Source organism: Thermobia domestica, chromosome 13, assembly GCF_964235325.1.
Source record: "Thermobia domestica chromosome 13, izTheDome1.hap1.1, whole genome shotgun sequence".
Lineage (NCBI taxonomy): Eukaryota > Metazoa > Arthropoda > Insecta > Zygentoma > Lepismatidae > Thermobia > Thermobia domestica.
The window spans coordinates 129,899,812-129,919,540 of NC_137466.1; the positions used below are offsets into that span (position 1 = coordinate 129,899,812).

The 19,729-nt window shown below is 35.9% G+C and overlaps 1 protein-coding gene across 5 annotated transcripts in view; it reads right to left on the bottom strand.

Annotated features, from left to right (window-relative positions):
• Nucleotides 1-641: 641 nt before the first annotated feature.
• Nucleotides 642-19,729, bottom strand: part of LOC145668504 (secernin-3) — a 98,170-nt gene continuing 79,082 nt past the window's right edge. For 4 of the 5 annotated variants that reach the window (XM_081736466.1, XM_081736467.1, XM_081736468.1 and 1 more), the window contains exons 7-9: nucleotides 10,460-10,557; nucleotides 3,799-3,963; nucleotides 642-2,192 (exon numbers count right to left, since the gene is read on the bottom strand). In XM_081736466.1, the coding sequence (XP_081592592.1) occupies nucleotides 1,965-2,192; nucleotides 3,799-3,963; nucleotides 10,460-10,557 (491 nt within the window). In that variant the 3' untranslated portion in view covers nucleotides 642-1,964. The remainder of the gene's footprint in view (nucleotides 2,193-3,798; nucleotides 3,964-10,459; nucleotides 10,558-19,729) is intronic. The other variant, XM_081736465.1, reaches the window with a different exon arrangement.

The window sequence follows — 19,729 nt, forward strand, 5'->3', positions numbered from 1 at the left end:
GATAGATGATATTGAGATGAACAAGATGATCAGGTTTTAGGATAAATTCTGACGCATTTCGAGAAAAAACTAACTTTCATGACGCTAAAAGGTAAAATCATTAGTTGTTAATAATTGACAGTTTTTACTCAGGTTCAATTCCCCGCGGGAATTCAAGTGGTTCGGATCTCACGTTACTCTCTAAGTCGACGTCTCATATAGCCTCAGTGCTAAAAAACTGGACGCTAAAACACTAATCCAATCAATTAATAGTTTTTATTCTCCTAGAAGAGATTTATGTATATATTGCATACGTAAAAAATGCACTGTTAAGTAGCAGAACGTATGTATTGTGGGTTTCTCTTTTCTTAATGGCGACTCGTGACGAATTCACTACTTGTAATGTTTACGAACAGGTCCTCAAAATGTGTTCATAAATAAAGTTTGTTTATGAATCATGCACAGAAAAGAGATTTGTAAGAATAAATAGGCCTTACCTGGTGGCTTTTACAAATTAAGAATTGCAATAACTTGCAAACAACAGTAGTGTCACCCCAAGCTCAGGATCTGTTGCTGAAATACATTTGGAAGAGCAAAGCGGTAAAAGGAATTAATATGGTCTACTAGGACATGGAGCTTTTCAGTACAAGAAAAAATTACTCTTTTGCTGATTTCAAGCTTTTAATATCTTAGTGATTTTTGTCATACATGACATGTTTTTTTAAGCTCATAAAAGTGCTAACAAAGTATTCATCAAACAACAGGTAACAAAATCATGACATTTACACCGTAAGTACTTAAGTAAAAGCCAAAAAAGCAGGTAAAATATATCCAGTATCTGACTGAAAAGCTATCCACGATTTATTCTTTAAAAAAAATCATTTCCCTTTATTTCATTGCAGATGGTCCCCATTCCAACAAACTCATACGTAAGAACACAATAGGGCGTTTCTGTCAATTATAAATGTATTAATCTCTCACTAATTTGGGCACCGCAAGTACAGGCGTGACTTTATACATTAATATGGTTTAATATCAAATGACTTACACTTAATTCATAAAGGAATATTTCACATGACATAAGATCTATATATAAATCAGACCCATATTTTCAATATTCATAAATCGTTTTTTGTAAATAGTCTCTGTTACATAATTATCTCACGCTAAAGACAATATATCTAAATATACTACATAGTCATACAATTCAGCACACGGATTAATGAATTTTAATCCTGTTGCTTATGGTGTCATGTATCAACAGACTTCATGTATCAAAATACCTTTCTATGTATATTAATATCTAATACAAAAAGAAAAAAACTTTGCAATTTATACAATCACAATAAATATGATACACAGCTCTGTCTTTATTTAAAAGCTACAAAAGACTAGAAAGTATTATGCATCAGGAACGTAAGAAAAATCAAAATAAAACAATCAAAACACATGCAAATATGCAATCACAGCCATTGTCCCTTATGATTAGAAAAGCTTTAAGTTCACTTTACACTTCCTGATGTGCGTAAAGATTGTAAGTCACACAATCTTCAAATTTTCTGCTACAGCTACCTTTAACGAAAAATACATTATTACCTACTTCTCTAAGGAATCAAGCTACCCTAATGAGCATTCTTATATTACTAATTACAAAAAAAAGTAATCCCATATACATATAAGCATAATATTTCAGACATCACTCGATCGATATTACTGATAATCTGTGGTATCGCATTGCACTTCAGAGTGCTTCTCCTGTTAGTTGCCATTTGTTTGATTCAACAAAAAATCTACGTGTGCAAACATCCAAGGGTGATAACATTTGGAAGGACGTACGAGTGATAACACTGATAGAGAGATTTAAGAGTGGCAGATAAATTATGAAAAGTTAAGGGGGAATTCCACTCATACCCCTAGAAGCACCACATATCCCTTGCATTTGCTATGAAGAAGCTGCTTGCTGTCTTAAGCTTCTCTTTTTTCTTTTACTTGTAGAACTTGATTTCGGTTTCAACGATGTCTTTGAATAAGTCATCTACTTCTCCCAGCTGATCTGGTACAAAATTTTGAAGAAAATTTTCCATGTCCTCCACACACTTTTTCTCTAATTCTTGCAGTAGTTTCACAATATCGCCTTTCTTTGCCGTTGCCTCTCGATGCAATTTGTACAGCCTATGCGCTCTATCAACTTTCTTTTGAAAGCGAGGAACAACCTGCAACATAAACGAACTTCATGTAAACTATCTGATAAACAGAAGAACAAACAGTACTCTACATAAACAACAGAAATCGATAAACAAGAACGGATAAAAACGACCCTCCAAAATACTTAAAATTAGAGGAAGTTGCATTTTAATTGTTCTCAATACATGCAGGATAACATTTTGATTATATGTTAATAGTCTTGAGAATCTTGGTAAGCACAAGAAAGAAAACATCTCGCAATTTTAAAGTTAACTATCAATTTAGAAGTTCTATTATAGGATAAGTCTTATGGTGGAGACCAGTACATACACTACACTATTTTTAGGCACAATTCTGATTTTTCAAGTTTATTCACACAATCATTTTTCTCAATTAAAATTATGAGTCAATTTTCTCAATGGATGGTTTTCCCTTTCGTATTTTTTTTCCAATCCCATTCCTTTTTACGATCTGTAAGCGTGTAAGCGAGCGATGTAATTGAAGATCAAAACACGACATGAGGACCATAACTAGCTTTTTCCTACTTTTCATAAAAGTGAAAAAAAAATATTAGTGAACTACCTACACTAAAATAAATAAATAAAATAAAATAAAATAACTCACATTTACCTTCTTCTATATAGATGTGAATTTAATGAAATTTAGCACGGACTGGAGTACAATTCGAAATTGTATCGGTGTGCTAATTACTGAGCTACCCAGAACGCTTCTCAAGCGGCTATACATTTTAATTCTTGAAATCGGTGCCCACGTTTTTTATTATTTGAATTTCATTAAAATTCATCTTCAAAGCTTACGGTGTAAAAAAATGTAGTTTGTTATATTTATTTATTATACCTAACTCAAATCATTTCACGTGTTAATTAATATAGAAACTGGTTTGTCCAAACACAATAGAATTGTTGTATCGTTCATGTGTCTGAAAGGTTGAGCACCGACATGTGTGGCTATGGAAAAAAAAAAATTATTGGTTACCGTAGTGGTTATCAAGGACACAGTAAGCCACAACACCTGGGTTCAATTCCTGGTTGTTCCATATTTTTCACCCTTTATATTTAGTAGAAGTAGCCTTTGGTTTGTTTGAACATCCTTTTCAGCATCCTTGATATAAAACATGAGCTATAAGATTCAACCATAAACCCCATTAGGAACTTTATCAGAAACCATTCGCAAAAAAACACATGCTAAATACTGGGCTGCTTAAGCTTCTCGTAATAATAGACAATATGGTAGATCTGAAGATACAAACCTTTACAGTTTTACGCTCTTCCCGCTGGTCTAGTGGCTTGCGCATGCACCTTTGATGTACGTGGTTCCGGGTTAGATTCCCGATGGTAGAGCCTTGAAAAATATGAACGCATTACGACCGTTGGGACTATACCTTAAACAGTAGTTCCACGTCTCGCACAGAACCCGTGCTGAAAGAGACGCAAAACCCAATCTAACCAACCATCGAAAACAACTATTTGAATTACCGGTACAGCTTACTACGGCCTGCCCAACGGTATGGAACTGAACAATTTATTTTCAACAATCGTAATGAAAATCAATTGTATCAGGCCTAGAAGAAACAATTATTTTAGGTTAATACAAATTCTATAATCAAAGGCCTACCTTTGCTGGATCATCTTCAGCTGAATACACAGGACTTTGTATATGAGGAGAAATTCGGACATTATTAGTAAAGATGAATGGCTTAAACACCGATATTTGAGGATTTGGTGTCCCTGTAAACCAATGGCAACTCAGCCGTCCTTCATTGGCACTAAGTACTGAGACCTGAAATGACACAATATACTTTTTTCAATCTGGAAGGTAATATAGACAAATACACTGCACGGATATACAATCGATCTGCTGTTATACAACACAGCTATATTGACAGAGTATCTTTAAATCATTAAACCAGCAATGATGTGCATCGAATTTATGTAGTTGTAACAAGGAATGTCATCAAACGCAAATGATATAGAATAAAATTATAACAACGTAATACCAAAATGTTTAAATCATTAATGAAATTACTATTTTAGTACCGAACAAGATATTTTTTTATCCTCCAATACTGAACGCAACAGATCCAAACCTAAATACTATTATCTGAAAGCTCGATTACTTATATATGGGCGAGAAAATGCATGATTCAGAAGATATGAAACTACTTCCGTTACTAGATTTCTCTGAACATTTTGCAATGTTTTATAGCCTATTTATGAATCTCGCAATTCCCTTCTTCAGAGGGTTTCTCGTTCATAACATCGTTAAATAATTATTACCCTATCTTGTATATATGATTAAAATTCGTACGTTATTTTTAAATGGTTTTAAAACCAAGAACTGAAGATAATGAAAAATCTAGTTACATTCATAGGAATTTCATATAACAATATTTGTATCTGAAGTGCAGTATGACAGAGAAGCAAGTTAATTCAACAAAATAAATATTTCTATAGTGAATGTCAACTTTGAATCGAATAAATATAAGTAACACATGTCTAGTTTCACACTGCTATGTTTATTTAATAAATACTTCTTCGTCGGGTTGCTAATCCTCACGATTTGTAGTGTTAATCCACAAGATACCTAGTAGAAGTAATGTTAAAAATGCGGTATCGCGGATATAATCAATTCTATTTCTATGCTGACAACTGACTTAGGTAGTACCACCACTGCATCAGAAGCTGTGACTTTAACAGAAATCCTACATTAAGGTGAGTGTAACGACTCTACTATTGTCAACAGATGGCAGCACGTAAGCCTATCTTCGCAATGTATTTTGTAAGGTCTGACAATATTCACAATAAATGAATCAACTTCTAGAGATTATATATATAAACAATAGTTAGAGAATGATCTGTGCACTTTTTGATTATTTTGTTTTAATCATTGCACAGAGCACATAGTATTCAGAAACATATTCCCAATAATAAATGTCGCTCAACAATGAAACAATATTACAAAATAGCATGGATTATTCCCTAATTATTGGTTCAATTTGGATGAAGTTTAAATATTTCATCGCTTGAAACAGATTCAATTATCGTAAATATTGTCACACCTTACAAAATAACATTGGAAAGATAGGGAATACGTGCTATCATCTGTAGGTGATAGTAGAGCCTTTACACTTGGCTTAAACCACAGAGTATATAGAATGATATACAAGCCTGGAATTCACGATAATTACTAATATACATTGTGCAGTTTCTAGGAAACGAGAATAATTTTTATCTTCTTTCTTTTGTAAAGTTAGTTTTGGCACCGAAGTTTTTCATAGTGTGAATCTTGAGTGTGATCTTAGGAAAATATGCAGAAATTTCCATCTCGGTCAATCGTCAGTGTGGCGAGTGACGCGGGTAAGTATAGACAGGTATTGTAATATCTCGTTGCCGTTTCAACAATGGAACAAAGTATACATATCAAGAAATATCAAGTTGTGTGCACACTTAGAGAAAACTCCAATGGAAACATCTGATATGCTGGAAAAGATTTACAGGTTTACACGGACGATTGCTTATCTCGCGGCCCTATTTTCGAATGGTGTAAGAAGTTCAGTGCTAGAAGGAAGTATGTAGAAGATTGAGTCCCCACAGCCTCATTTCTTTAAATTCTCCGTTATTACTTAGCGATCAGTCTCCTTATTTCACCCATGTGGGCTGAGATTACCACGAAATTTGGTAATTCAAAATGATATCCCGAACTCTGCCAATAACTTCAGATGTTCTGAAGACTTGTTTCGACCTGGGTGATCATTAGGGTGGTCCTTATTTTCAAGTTTCGGAAAATTGGTGGAGTACCTTTTTAATCTGTTCCTTTATTTTAACAACTATTTTTGGCAAATTTGGTTGATTTTGAACAATACTTAGAGGTCGCTACCAGCGATTATTTAGTATGCATCATTTATCTGCCATATTTTTATTTCAAGCAATTTTTCAATTTAATTCCGCTAGATAGGACCACGCTTAAAAAAAAAAAAGTATATTTTCATGACTAATTCTCCATAGGTCTCTTCCTTCTAAATGAAAGAAAAGTTTTACACGTTTGTAAAAATCTGATAAAGCGTTTATTAATTCAGTAGATTATAACATTTTGTATTAACTACTGTGGTATATTGCGAGATTCAGGTAGAAACGGGGAATCTCTTAAATATATTATGAAGCATTTTGTTCATGTAATCATATGTTATCTGCGTTTTGCGTTGACAGTGAAAAATCTACCTCATTTTCTGTGAATGTTCTACTCGAAGATACTTTCGGATACAGATACACTGTCTTGATTAACTGCCCACTGTTCAGATACAGTGTTTCTTACTTCACTGTGATGAATTTCCAATTTCTACAGTATAAGTTACGAACAACTGAAGTCAATTAGTTACTTTTTATTCTAGTGCAAACTGTGATTGATGTGCGATTAGCTCTAGATATGTTTCTATGACGATATGGCCAATGTAATGACTACCACTACACGTAAAATGACTAATGTATGGCTAATCGGACAGCAATCACGTGAAATACCTGTAATAAACTACCTTCTAAGCGAGAAGTAATGGCGGTTTTTTTTTTTTTTTTTTTTTTTTTTTTCTCATTTTCATCTGACTGAAAAGAAAACTGTTCGGAAAAGTGCGACTTTAGCTGTTGAAGCTACCATGAAAATTTGGGATAAAGCACGGATCCCTACTTGACTCCGGAAACACGTAATTGAAGCTGCTGAAAAAGTTTTCCATGAGTGGCAAAAGATTAAGAAAAACAAGAACAATAAGAAGAAAAGAGCTGCAACATTGTTTGAAAAGGAAACAGCCTTCAGTGCCAGCCTTGATGCGCTTTTTGACATTGCCCAAGCAAACGCACGAACAATGATTAAAACAGAAGAGGACCGACAGTTTCTTCAGGCGCAGAGGGAAGAAGGGCGACGAGGAAAATGTCAGAAGTTGATAAGGCTCTAAAATTCAAGAAACTAGAAAAAAAGGAGCGAGAGACGAAATATCAACAACGAATTGAAAAATGTAAGAAGGAAACGGAAGCGAATTATGATGTTACCTTGTGTTCCTAATCCTCCAGCAGTGATTCTGAGGAAATGGACCGTTGAGTTACCAGAGTCAACAAGCTCGACAACACCGCACAACATCTCTTGGAAAATCGTCTCGAAAACGAGGAAGAAAGCAGTTCATGACATCAAGCTTGGCATCTGTATTGGATCGTATGAAGGTGAGCGACCGAAATGCTACTGCGTTACTTCTGTCTGTTGGGGATAGTCTACGAGTGAACATGTCCTACTTTTCTGTAAATGGTTCATCAATTTGCCGCAGTCGCAATAAGCAAAGAACAACGGCTATGAATATAATGTCTAATTTTAATCCAACAGTGCCCCTGCCCCTGGTCGTACATTGGGACAGCAAGTTGCTGCCAGATGTTACTAGAATGGAAGTGGTTGACCGTCTTCCTATTATAGTTACAGGCGATGGAATCGAAAAACTGCTTGGAGTTCCTAAACTTTCAGCTGGGACTGATTTGGAAATGAGCAATGCTGTTGTTGATACTTTAGAAAGGTGGAAGCTTGCAGAGAGTGAAAGGGATATGTTTTGACACTACTGCGTCTAATACTTGACGAAAGAATGGAGCTTGCGTTTTAATTGAACATCAATTAGAAACGAACCTTCTCTACCTACCCTGTAGACATCATACAATCGAGTTACTACTAGAAGCTGTCTTCTCTGTCACCAAAATCAAATCAGCAAACCCAGAAATAGCAATTTTCAAGAAATTCCAAGTGCAGTGGACTTCACTTGATAAGGCTGTATACAGAACTGCATTAGATGATCACTTTACTGCCGATGAAGTTTCCGACATTAGGGATGAAATAATTACCTTTGCGGAAGACCAACTAAACAATAACCAACCTCGCGATGACTACAGAGAGCTTCTGGAAACCTTAATCACCTTTCTTGGAAGTCAAGCTCTTCGTGGAGTTAGATTTCTTGCTCCTGGTGCAGAACACAAGGCTCGCTGGATAACCAAATCCATTTATGCCATGAAAATATGGATATTTCACGGTCAGTTTTCGTTAACTGAAGAAGAGGAATCTGGGAATCGGGACATAGCCATTTTTGTTGTGAGATTCTATTTAAAGGCATGGTTCGAAGCTGCACTTTCAATTGCTGATCCTTGCTCCTATTGAAAAACCTCCAAAGATACAAGACAGTAAACTTCCCAGTTCGTAATATTGCCATGAAGAAGCTTGGCGGTCATCTACGGTATCTCAGCGAAGAGTTGGTTGCCTTTGCTTTCTTTGATGAAAGAGTGCCAGTAGACACCAAAGCCACAATGATTCAAGTTATCCAAAATGAAGGTTTAGAGAACACCCCAAAGCGAGTAACAGTTGATCTGGATACCATCTTGGAGAAGGATTTGGACCATTTTGTGTCAGTCAGCATATTAAGGTTTTTTGACATACTAGGACTTGACTCGAAATTCACAGAATTAGATCCCGAGCTGTGGCCTTTTGATGTGAACTACATTGCAACGAAAAAATTGATCAGGTCCATCAAATGCGTTAATGACACGGCAGAACGAGGAGCTGCTCTGACCACGGGATACTGCCAATTGCATACCAAGGATGAAGAACAAAAATAGTTTCTTTTGCAACTTGTCAGTGATCACCGGAAGAGATATTCGGACTTCAGGAAAGAAACGCTTACCAATAAGAATTAATGTTCCAATGTGAGTGCATTGCTTAAGTTTTGTTCTGTATTTGCACGTTCATTGTGTTTTTGTAGCATGGATATTATCAACTGTAAGTTAAAAGTGTTTAATAATATATTACGTTATATACAGGGTTTTCATAAAGTCTGGACGGATTTAATTTGCTTATAATTTTCATAAAAATGCTCATAATGAAATCAAATAAAGTGCAAACGGTAGCGGAAGGATTAAATTTTTACTTGGCAACACTGTTAGATAAGCGGCAACTCTGAACACGTTGAGAGAGGGAGAGGGAGGACAAGGATCAGTTTCTTACCAAATTCCATCCATTGTTGTTTGCATTGTTGTTTCAATGTTGACTGTTAAAAGTAAGTTGTAAGCTGTATTGGTGTGTGTGTCTTTTAAAGAAATAAATAAATGAAAAACTTCTCTGAGAAGACTTTTTTTTTTTTTTTTACCGTATCAAAGATGGCGTCGGTGAAAGAGAAAGCGCAATGTGTTCTGTGGTACGCAGAGCTAAAATCACCAATTCTGGTGTGTCGAAAGTTCACCAAAGAGTTCAAAAAGCCGGCACCGACTGAGAGTGCAATCCGAAAGTGGCATGCTAAGTTCTTGGAGACAGGAAGCGTCCTGAACCGTCCTGGATCAAACACGGCGGAACGCTGTGAGTGGATTCCAGCGCCGCCTACGCGAATGTGTGGACGTAAATGGCGCCCAGTTGGAGGTGTGGCGGTGAATGAACTGAGCTGGTGCAGATTACAGGTAAAAATTTAATCCTTCCGCTACCGTTTGCACTTTATTTGATTTCAATATGAGCATTTTTATGTAAATTATAAGCGAATTAAATCCGTCCAGACTTTATGAAAACCCTGTACTGCTTAAAATACAGAAACGTTAGTATTTCAAACTTCGGTAGCGACCTCTAAATTTTATTCAAATTTGCCCGAATTTTGGAAATATTCGTTTTCTTCAATATTGGAAAAAGATGACAGGGTGCCCCGATGAAAATTATAATTTTTATTTTTGTCCCTATAATAAGGACCACCCTAGTGGTCATCTTCCACAGTACCAGCCAACACTGATCCTGTTATGCCATTCAGGAACATAGCAATAATAATAATAATAATAAAAAGTATGTCTGCGTAAGCCTTTTTCAACATTTTAAGTATTTCCACTGGTGTTTTTCCCAGGGAGCGATAGAACTAAATGTTTGTGTGATGACATATCACAACACCAGCCTATCTTTAGCCGCGGAAGGCCACGCGCCACACTAGCGACCGGCCTAGCTGGACATTTCTGCACATGTTCCCAGGATCACACACATTCACAAGATTTACCACTATGAAAAACTAACCACTGCTACTACTACTACTACAAAAAAATCTCGTTTCCTAATTACTGCACTATGTACTTTATATTCTAGAGCCATTAACATCACAGTAAAACATGAGAAGGAAGTCCACTGATTTAACATTCCGGTTTTAAAGTCTGTTTTTTAAACAATTATACACCAAATAACCAAAGTACCCACTGGTACAAAATCAAAGCATTAATTCTGAACTCTCTACGGGACATACCTGACTAGCAGCTGTAGGATATTCGTGACTCGAATCACGAGCTATTCCACTTTCCGTGTCTCTTAGGATGTTGAACATATCCAAAGTAGAAAAGGCAGCTGCCAGAAAATCATCAGCGTTATTTTAGAAAAACACACCCACACATAACATACATACATACATACACACAGTTAAAAAAAAATACACAGGTTTCCTCGCATACATCATTTCCCAGTTAGTACATACTTGATGAACAGCTATACTTTATTGTCCGAGTAATGCAGCAACTTTTCCTAGCATTGTTAACCACTTTTGTAAGATAATTCCATGCTCCTACTTTTACCAACAATTAGTACATTTTGGTTAATCAGGATTTTAATATTAAACTTCCACGTTAGCCATATAGGATAGGAATTGAAATGTAGTAGTTTAATATGCGTTTCTTAGAAAGCACTTTATCTTTTGGACTATTCCACTTTTGTAAAATTTTTGTTACAGTTACAATTGTTAATTCTTATAGACATTAAAATCAACTTACAAGTACAGCATTCGAATATTTTTGCTCTGATAGATATTTAATAACAATGTCAAAACAAAGGTAACTGCCCTTCATTCATTATCAGTCTATCAAGACCAAATATGAATTTTTTTTCTCATCTCATTGATCTTTATTTCTCAGTTATTGCTGACACCTTCTTCATTCTTAGATGCTGTTGGTGAATACAGTATTTACTGGGTACTCGACTAAATTAGTTTTTCAGGTAGCTTGACTTCAAGTACAACAAACGTGTCTATGACTCAACTCGAATCAACTTAGTCCACTGTATATTGCATTCCACAGTTGGCGAATCTGAAGACATGTTGTAACGGGCTGTTATTAAATATTACAGACAGAGAAAGTGAACCGAGTTAACTTGCTACTTTATAGAGAAATGCAAATACAAATACACAATAGTTTGGAAATGGAGATAACGGTGTCAGATTTAGAGATAATTAGTTATACGCACCTGTGGCTATGATGGACCACAGCGGCATATGCCATGAATAATGCTGTTGGCAAACGAGTTTACGGATTCCTAAGGATAGCTGGTCCCAAAGCATAAAACATGAATAACTGTACTATTCAATAAAGTCATTGATGATAATCGTTCATCACTTTTTAAAACAACTCTACTCTGTCAAGAAAACAAGTTCCACACCAAAGTCAAAACTTTGAACTCTCTTGAAAGTCCATCAAATAAAATATGTAGTATGTTAATAGTTTTCAGTTTGTTTACGCATTTATATACTGTATGAAAAATAAAGGTTCTTTATATATTAAATATATATATATATATATCTTGCTTTTTCTAAATGTATTTTTAAAAGTTCAGAAGCTAACATTGAAGCTTCATCTGGGGTAGACCTCTGAAGGAATATAAAGATTCTATTCACACATGCCACTCTGTCTTTTTCCTTTTGTATTTGAAGATACTTTTAATATTAAACTTGAAACCCAAAACTTATTCTTATTGTTTACACACTAAATGAAATTTTATTTACGGCCATTATAAGAAAAATTTTAACTGATACTGCAAAAATAGCAATTCTTCAAACAATATCACCTCATATCAATATACTCAGTTCCTGAAGTGAAAATTTGATGGATAATTGTTAAAAAAATTACTAAAAAAAAAAAAAAAATTATGCGGATTTAGTAGTCTTTCTTAGGTAAATAATATGCTTCCAGCTTCTATCTAACAGTCCTGTTCCAGGTTTGATTCCCACATCTTATCTTATCAGGACTATGACTCACACGCAGCGTTTTCTATTTGTGGATTGTATTTGGATATAAGTTTAGCGTTCCGTTCAGCAACGAGGCTATATGAAACGTAGATCTACAGCTTAACGTCGGATCCGAACCACACGAGCTCACGACAGGAAACGAACCCGGGTCTCCCACGCCAAAGGCACATACACTATCGAATTAGTCCTAGAAGCGACAGTTCTATTAGCGACAGGAACTGTTATCTCTCCTATGAGCGACCGATTGATTGACAGAGATGATGGAAGATGATATGATTCCCTCTCGTAAAATATGGTTATCTCTGGCGTTATTAGCGTCCAAACAATCTTGCTATGAAAAATGTACGTGCCAGTGATACTGTTCGTCTAATATATTTCCCTCTACCGTGAGTACAAATAAAACTTATCTTAATTTTGAGTTAGATTTGACAAAAAAAAAAAAAAAAAAAAAAAAAAAACATATCAAATAATTTAACGAAGATTTCCATGAAAAGTTTACTTTGACAAATCCTGCTTTCCGCAACTTTTAAATACGCTAGACCCAAGCCGGGGATAGTTAAGGAAAAATATACATCATATTCTTTAATAGTTTGTTATTAATACTTGACTGCAATGCTTATTAAAGAATGTTTTATACTTATGAATGTAAGGGTAAGGTTACATCTCAAATTTATGATCAACCAAGAATTTAAAAAGTGGAAGGTAGTACAGTACAATGAACTGTAAGCTTATATCTGGTTAAGTGTTAAAGGGGGTTTGTTAACAAATTGTTTATATCTAGATGTTGTTTATTTGTAAATATATGTAAAGGAAGGAGACTTTCCTATAGGTATCTCATTAAGGTTTAATTTTTTAATTGTTAATTGTTAAGGGTGTATATTCCTTGTAATTGTAAAATGGCTGGAAGAAATGAGATATGTAGGAACAAAAATTTTTCATAGTACATTTTGTTAGGTTCTAAATTACACTAGCGTGAAAGGAGAGTAACCATTATTTTCTTCCATTATCTTAGTATGAACGAATCAGTGACTCATAGGCCAGTTAACAGATCGAATCGGTCGCTCATAGGACAGTTAACAGTTCCTGTCGCACATAAGACGTTCGCAAGTAGGACGACACCTACACTATCCACATAGCCACGAGAGAGCTCATTTTTCTGTCTGCGATGGGGTTTATGTAAACATTTGACATTCTCGAGGTATTCCGTTAAAATGGTAAAAATTCTTCAAAAAAACATAATCGCAAATAGAAAACGCTACGTATTAATAACACCTTATCAAGCCTAAAATGTCAAAATAGAATCTGGAACAGGGGTCTTCAGGTAGAAACTGGAAGAACATTATTAACCTAGGAAAAACTACCAAATTAATACAAAAACAATTTAATTTTTCTTCAGTAATTTTTGTAAGTTATCCATAAAATTTTCACTTCAGGAACCGCCTATATTGATATGAGTTGACGTAGATCGAAGAATTACTATTTCTGTATTATCAGTTAACATTTTTCATGTAATGGCGGTAAGTGAAATTTCATTTAGTACGAAATTATAGGAACAATTTTTCGATCGGAAAGGACCCTGTGTAAGTTCTCGTCAAAGATAAAAGTTCTATTTGCCTCGCTTTTTTGCTGTATTCCTATAAAGGCTACTCTTTAAAAAAAAAAAAAAAATCGACGACACTGATAACGATTTCAAGAAAGTAGGGCCAAAATACCGCAAATGTTTATAATGGAGTATATGGGAAATTACATGTTATATTCGGAATTTCGTAGGTACCGTTCACAACTCTGAGATCAATGATTTGCACATATGATGTGCATCAGAGTACGGGATAAATAATAGGTAGAAACGAAAGTGGTGTAATGTTTCCTTTGCCTGATACAGGGTGTTGAAATTGGGCGCCACCTGGTAGTTTAATAGACTGTATGGGAGAATATTTGATGGCTGAGAATTGTATTACGTACCATCAGCGCCTCCGAAATGCAGATCAAGACGATATGGTGTTCCTCCCGAAGGCAGGGTTGTGACCCGAAGGTCTCTGGGCTAGGTGAACCCACGATGGTTTGCCATTGCCTGCCATGAGATGACGTCCGAAGGATGGAACCTACAGTTGAACAAGGGATCCGGACTTCCTCTGTTCCCACCGGGAATCTAACCTGGGATCCGTTGAGTACAAGGCGAAGAGCTTATTCATTCATCCAGCGTGGAATATTCTGACAAATAAGACCATTGTCATATTATGATGTACAGCAGGGTAAGGGGCAAATAATGGTTGAAAACGTCAGTGGCATTATATTCTGTTTGACCGATCTGAACGTTTGATGTTGTGTATATGCAAACATTCGTTTCGTATTCGCTATCTGTCTGTTGCGAGGCTGCCTCTATCGAGGGAAGTACAGTAGAAGCGTCATTGTGGAGGTGTTGATTTCTGTAGTAGCTTACTCGTCTTTAGAGACTGCAAGTAGGTGGTGATCGATTCGAGTGTTGTGCCTACTTCATTGTGCCTGCAAGAAGTTGCACCCTGCATGCTTTTGTCTAGTGACTTTTGTTGTTCTGTTTCTCGGGATATTTATGCGAACTTTGTTGTTGTGTACTTTTGGTGTTATTTTCTGGTAGGTTTCGCCAGTGTGGAAACGTGTGATGCAAAAGCCATATTATTCGTTTCAAAACAATTTGGTAACGTGTGTGACAAACGGCTTCCGATGGAAGCATGGGTAAACATCGGCAATGTTCCGTGTGCGAACTATGGTTTAGAGGACAAAGAAAGCGCCCGGTGTGTGGAAGTGAGTTCTTACAAGCGCTTAGTTACATGCGTGGGAGCAAAGGTAAGTCATTCGAGTGCTTCGGTCCGTCAACAGTACTATGTACAACATGCTACATAAAGGCAAGTTCTTATGTGAGAAGTGTGCAGAAACAACCAGAAATGGGTAGTCAGGTGTCGGATCTCAACGTTGAAGATACGTCAACTGTGCCTGTGCACATGAAGGTAAACCGCGCAGAAATTCCTGAAGAACAGTTAGTAGTGTTCACGGGATTGAACAATAAACAGTTGACTGTGCTGTGCAGCTTCTGTGACTTTTACATAACAGCAGTGTTACAAGCGTTGAAACTAGGGATGGCCAATTCCGGAATTTTTACTTTCCGGAATCCGGAAAGTAAAATCGGAAAATTCCGGAATTCGGAAAAATTCCGGATTTCGGAAAAAATCCGGAATTCGGAAAAATTCCGGATTTCGGAAAAATTCCGGATTTCGGAAAAATTCCGGAATTCGGAAAAATTCCGGATTTCGGAAAAATTCCGGAATTTAGAAAAATTCCGGAATTTAGAAAAATTCCGGAATTTAGAAAAAATCCGGAATTCGGAAAAATTCCGGAATTCGGAAAAATTCCGGATTTCGGAAAAAATCCGGATTTCGGAAAAAATCCGGATTTCGGAAAAAATCCGGAATTCGGAAAAATTCCGGAACTCGGAAAAATTCCGGAATTCGGAAAAAATCCGGATTTCGGAAAAAATCTGGATTTCGGAAAAATTATTTTTTCTTTTTGTAATCCTAAGAATTTTGTTCAAACGCAAACGAACAAATTTCCTTTTTGTAATCCTAAGAATGTATGATGCAAGTTAAGCTGAAACTTACATCCTAAAGTATACACTACTCAATCTTCCCATGGTTAATGAGATGTAGTCCAAAAGTACGATGTACTCCTAATATTTAATATTTGTTTTACTGTGATATTGTCCAGAGGTAAGACATATATCACACTGAGATAAACAACTTGACATAATGAAGATGTTATCATACGTAGTTTTCCAGAAAATCGTGAGAAACTAATTTTTGTGAAGTTAAAATATGCGTCGCTTGTTGCCAGTGGGATGCAATTGATAACTTTTATGCTGGAATAGTCTTATTATTATTATTATTATTAATTATTATTATTATTATTATTATTAATCGTTTATGTACTGTAAAAGAAAAATGTGAACCGTTAAGTAGTAGATTTTATCTGTTGTTTTTTGATATCTTCTAACAGTAATAACAAACTGCTTGTAAATACGCAATGATTATCAAGGACAATGGCATATTAATGTAAGGACTACTCTGCAGACTAGCAATAAACAATAACAGATAAACAATAGTTGCAAAAAAAAAAAAAAAAGTAACTAACTTGAGCACGTCAGAATGTTCGCGAGAATATAGGGACGCATTCAGACTAGCAAAGAGCGTGCTATTATCATTACTCAAAGGGCCGTACGATGGAGGCATTAATGTTAATGGCACTAATGAGCACTTACTTGCTCTAACGGTTAACCTCATTTTTGAGATGATTCTTAGAAGTGGGCGTGTTGGCATGCAGTTAGAAGACCTATATCCATTATTTAAAAAGCACACGTTATCTGTGAAGTACTAACGATTTGCGTCACTATCGAACACTAACGTAGCACTAGCGACGTTTAAAGTCGAAATGGAGTCTGACATAAGTGGCTTGTCAACTTCACGGACATTATATTTTCCTTGAATGAGAGAATTTTGCGCCCAGGAAATTTGCGCCCTACCACAAAAATAGGAAAAAATGCGCTCGCAATATATTTGCACTGGGATGTTTGCGCCCTACCCCAAAAAGAGGGGAAAATGCGCCGGCTACATATTTGCACTGGGATGTTAGCGCCCTACAATTCAACTTATTTTTGTATTGTGTAAAGTAACTTCCACTCACACTTGAACTAGGCTTGCCTATCATCGTCTCAGTGAGTTACTCCATCCGTTATAATATTCCGAACAAATGAAAAAAGTACAATTTTAGTTCACTAAAGGGCAATCCATACAAATACAATTTTTCATTATACTACAAAATTTACAAAAAAGTATAAATGACTGATATATAATTATTAATATAATCAAAGAGTATAATTTAATCTACAAAAGGCTGTTTGGCTCTACCCAGATATCTCTGTTCACAATCCTTGCGAGTTGTTTGGCTTTTCAGGACACAAAATATAGAAAAGAAAATGTAAAGTGAATGTAAAATCAGTTCAGTAATATTATCAAGAAAACTATGTACAGTGTGTTTACTTGCTGGAATTCAAACACACAATTGCGTTCAGTCGTTCTTTCAGAAAAAAATTTTCCGGGGGGCACACTTAGTATTCCGGAGGGGGGTCACTGCTGGTACTATTCTATTTATTATTATATTATAGACGTATTATTTTGGTCTCCTCCGAGGGGGCACTCTGAGAGCTCTGGGGAGGCCAGTGTTCCCCCAAAATCATCTCTGGAAGAAGCAGTGATTGCGTTGATCCGTTGTGTTCTTTTGGCTTATATTGAAGTTTATTCTCCCCTTATATAGCCACAATGAAAATAAATCACAAATAGCATGGTTGTGGGGGGAGGATTGTTTATGCTGTAATGTCAGCCCCTCCGAGCAAATGCGTAAGCTCCAATAGGTTCTTTTATTTCGCAGGGCTCAACTTTCCGGTGGAGGTACATTGCAGGCGCAATTTTCCCTGTTCTTGAGGTAGGGCGCAAATTTCCCAGACGCAAAATTCTCGACACCGTTCGAATGACCTCGGAAAACTATATCTTTTTCAATACTTTTTTTATATTCTTTTACTCGAGATTTCTTCATAGCTTCTTATTAAAATACTTACTAATATATCCTCATTTTATTGTCCTAACCAATCAATATGGGTATGTTGTCAGTAAAATATTTAGATTGATCGAGCCTCTGGTGTGTAACCACAGTATTTCATATCATCCCCCCATTAGAAATCTTGGCTAAACGAACCAATATATGTTGCCAATAAAATAGTTTAGAATGATTGAGCCCCTGGTAAATAACCACAGTATTTCGTGACAGACCCCCTCCCCTTCCTATTACCATATTCTAGCTACATGCCTGACTCAGCTAATTCTCTACATTCTTTACCAAGCACACATTTTCTAAAGCGGAAAATGCTCTCTAAATACCTAAGCTCATTATTTTCAGCAGATGCACAAATTGGGTAACATTCTATCTACATGAATGTTATATATATGTCGATTACTGGAAACCGCTTCTCGCTATCTATTACCATATTTACTATATAATGATTAACGTTAAAACCGGAAATGGTTGATTTGTACCGCTTCCGGTTTGAATATTACATTCATCAGGGAACTCGATTCTTAACTATTGACTCTGTACATCATGGCCAAAATTGATTGGTAATCCATCAGATAGTTCTTGAGACTGTTTGCTTCACTGACGGACAGAATGAATATATGGCTATAGAGTTTTGATAAACTAAATTCGTTAATGAGTGATGATGGAACAAATATAAGAAAGGTAGGCCTTCCACCGGGAAAATTTTCGAACACAAAATTAGCCATCGAAAACCCACATGTCCTGGGTTAGAATGCCATAGATGAAAACTCTACCACTGAGTCATCAATCACCCGCTTATTAGTTTTATTAATTATTATATTAATATAAATTAATGAATGCCTGCTTATGTTAATTATTGAACAATTACATTGCACACTTCGTAAAGTAAAAAATTATAAATTTGTATTTACTGTACATACAGTGAGCGCAGAAAGTGTTCGTACACCTATGCTATTGAAACGAGAATGTTTGCGAAAAAGAAACAGAAAATTTAAGAAGTGTAATAACACACACAATATGAATAATGAAAACTAAGCTTTATGAATATATCAATAAAGAACCACAAAGACAAGTTTAATGGTCAGAAAGTAAATAAATTCCGTAGAAAGTGTATAGAGTAGACGCAAAAAAGTGATCGTACACCTGACGTACGAATACGAAACAAAGATACCACAACTGGGGTTCACTAGTATTCACCTGAGTATACACCTTTGTATAGCATGACGAGTAACAGAATGAGTTTAGTTGTGAATAGAAGTGAAAAAACTGCACGGTGGGCTGTCAAAGTGGGAAGCAACCGAACAGAAACAAATGAGGAGACAAGAAAAGTAATTATTAAATTGCATAAGAAGGGTAAGTCTTTGACAAAGATAGCAAACCTTGCAGACAGGCCTCGTTCAACAGTACAAACAATAATTGCGATGTATAATGTTTCTATCACTGTGCGAAAAAAAAACAAAAAAACTGGAAGACCAAGAGTGTTGAGTGAACAAGATAAACGTTACATTATTAGGGAAAGAAAAAAGGTTCCAAAAAATAGTGCTGTGCAATTGGCAACGGATCTGGAAACACGCGGTGTTAAAGTATCAGCCAGTACAGTGCGGAATATTTGCAAGGTATCATAGTCGGATAGCCAGGAAAATGTTCTGGGTGAACAAGACGAATCGTATAAAGAGACTAAAGTTTGAAAAAGAGTATAAAGATAAGGGATCAGGCTTCTTTCTGGAATAGGGTCATATTTTCGGACGAAAGTAAATTTAACTTTATCGAGTCCAATGGGAGGCGTATTGTATGGCGCAAGGTGAATACAGAGATGAATCCTCAAAATCTCGTCCCTAAAGTAAGACACGGAGGAGGGTCCGTGCTCGT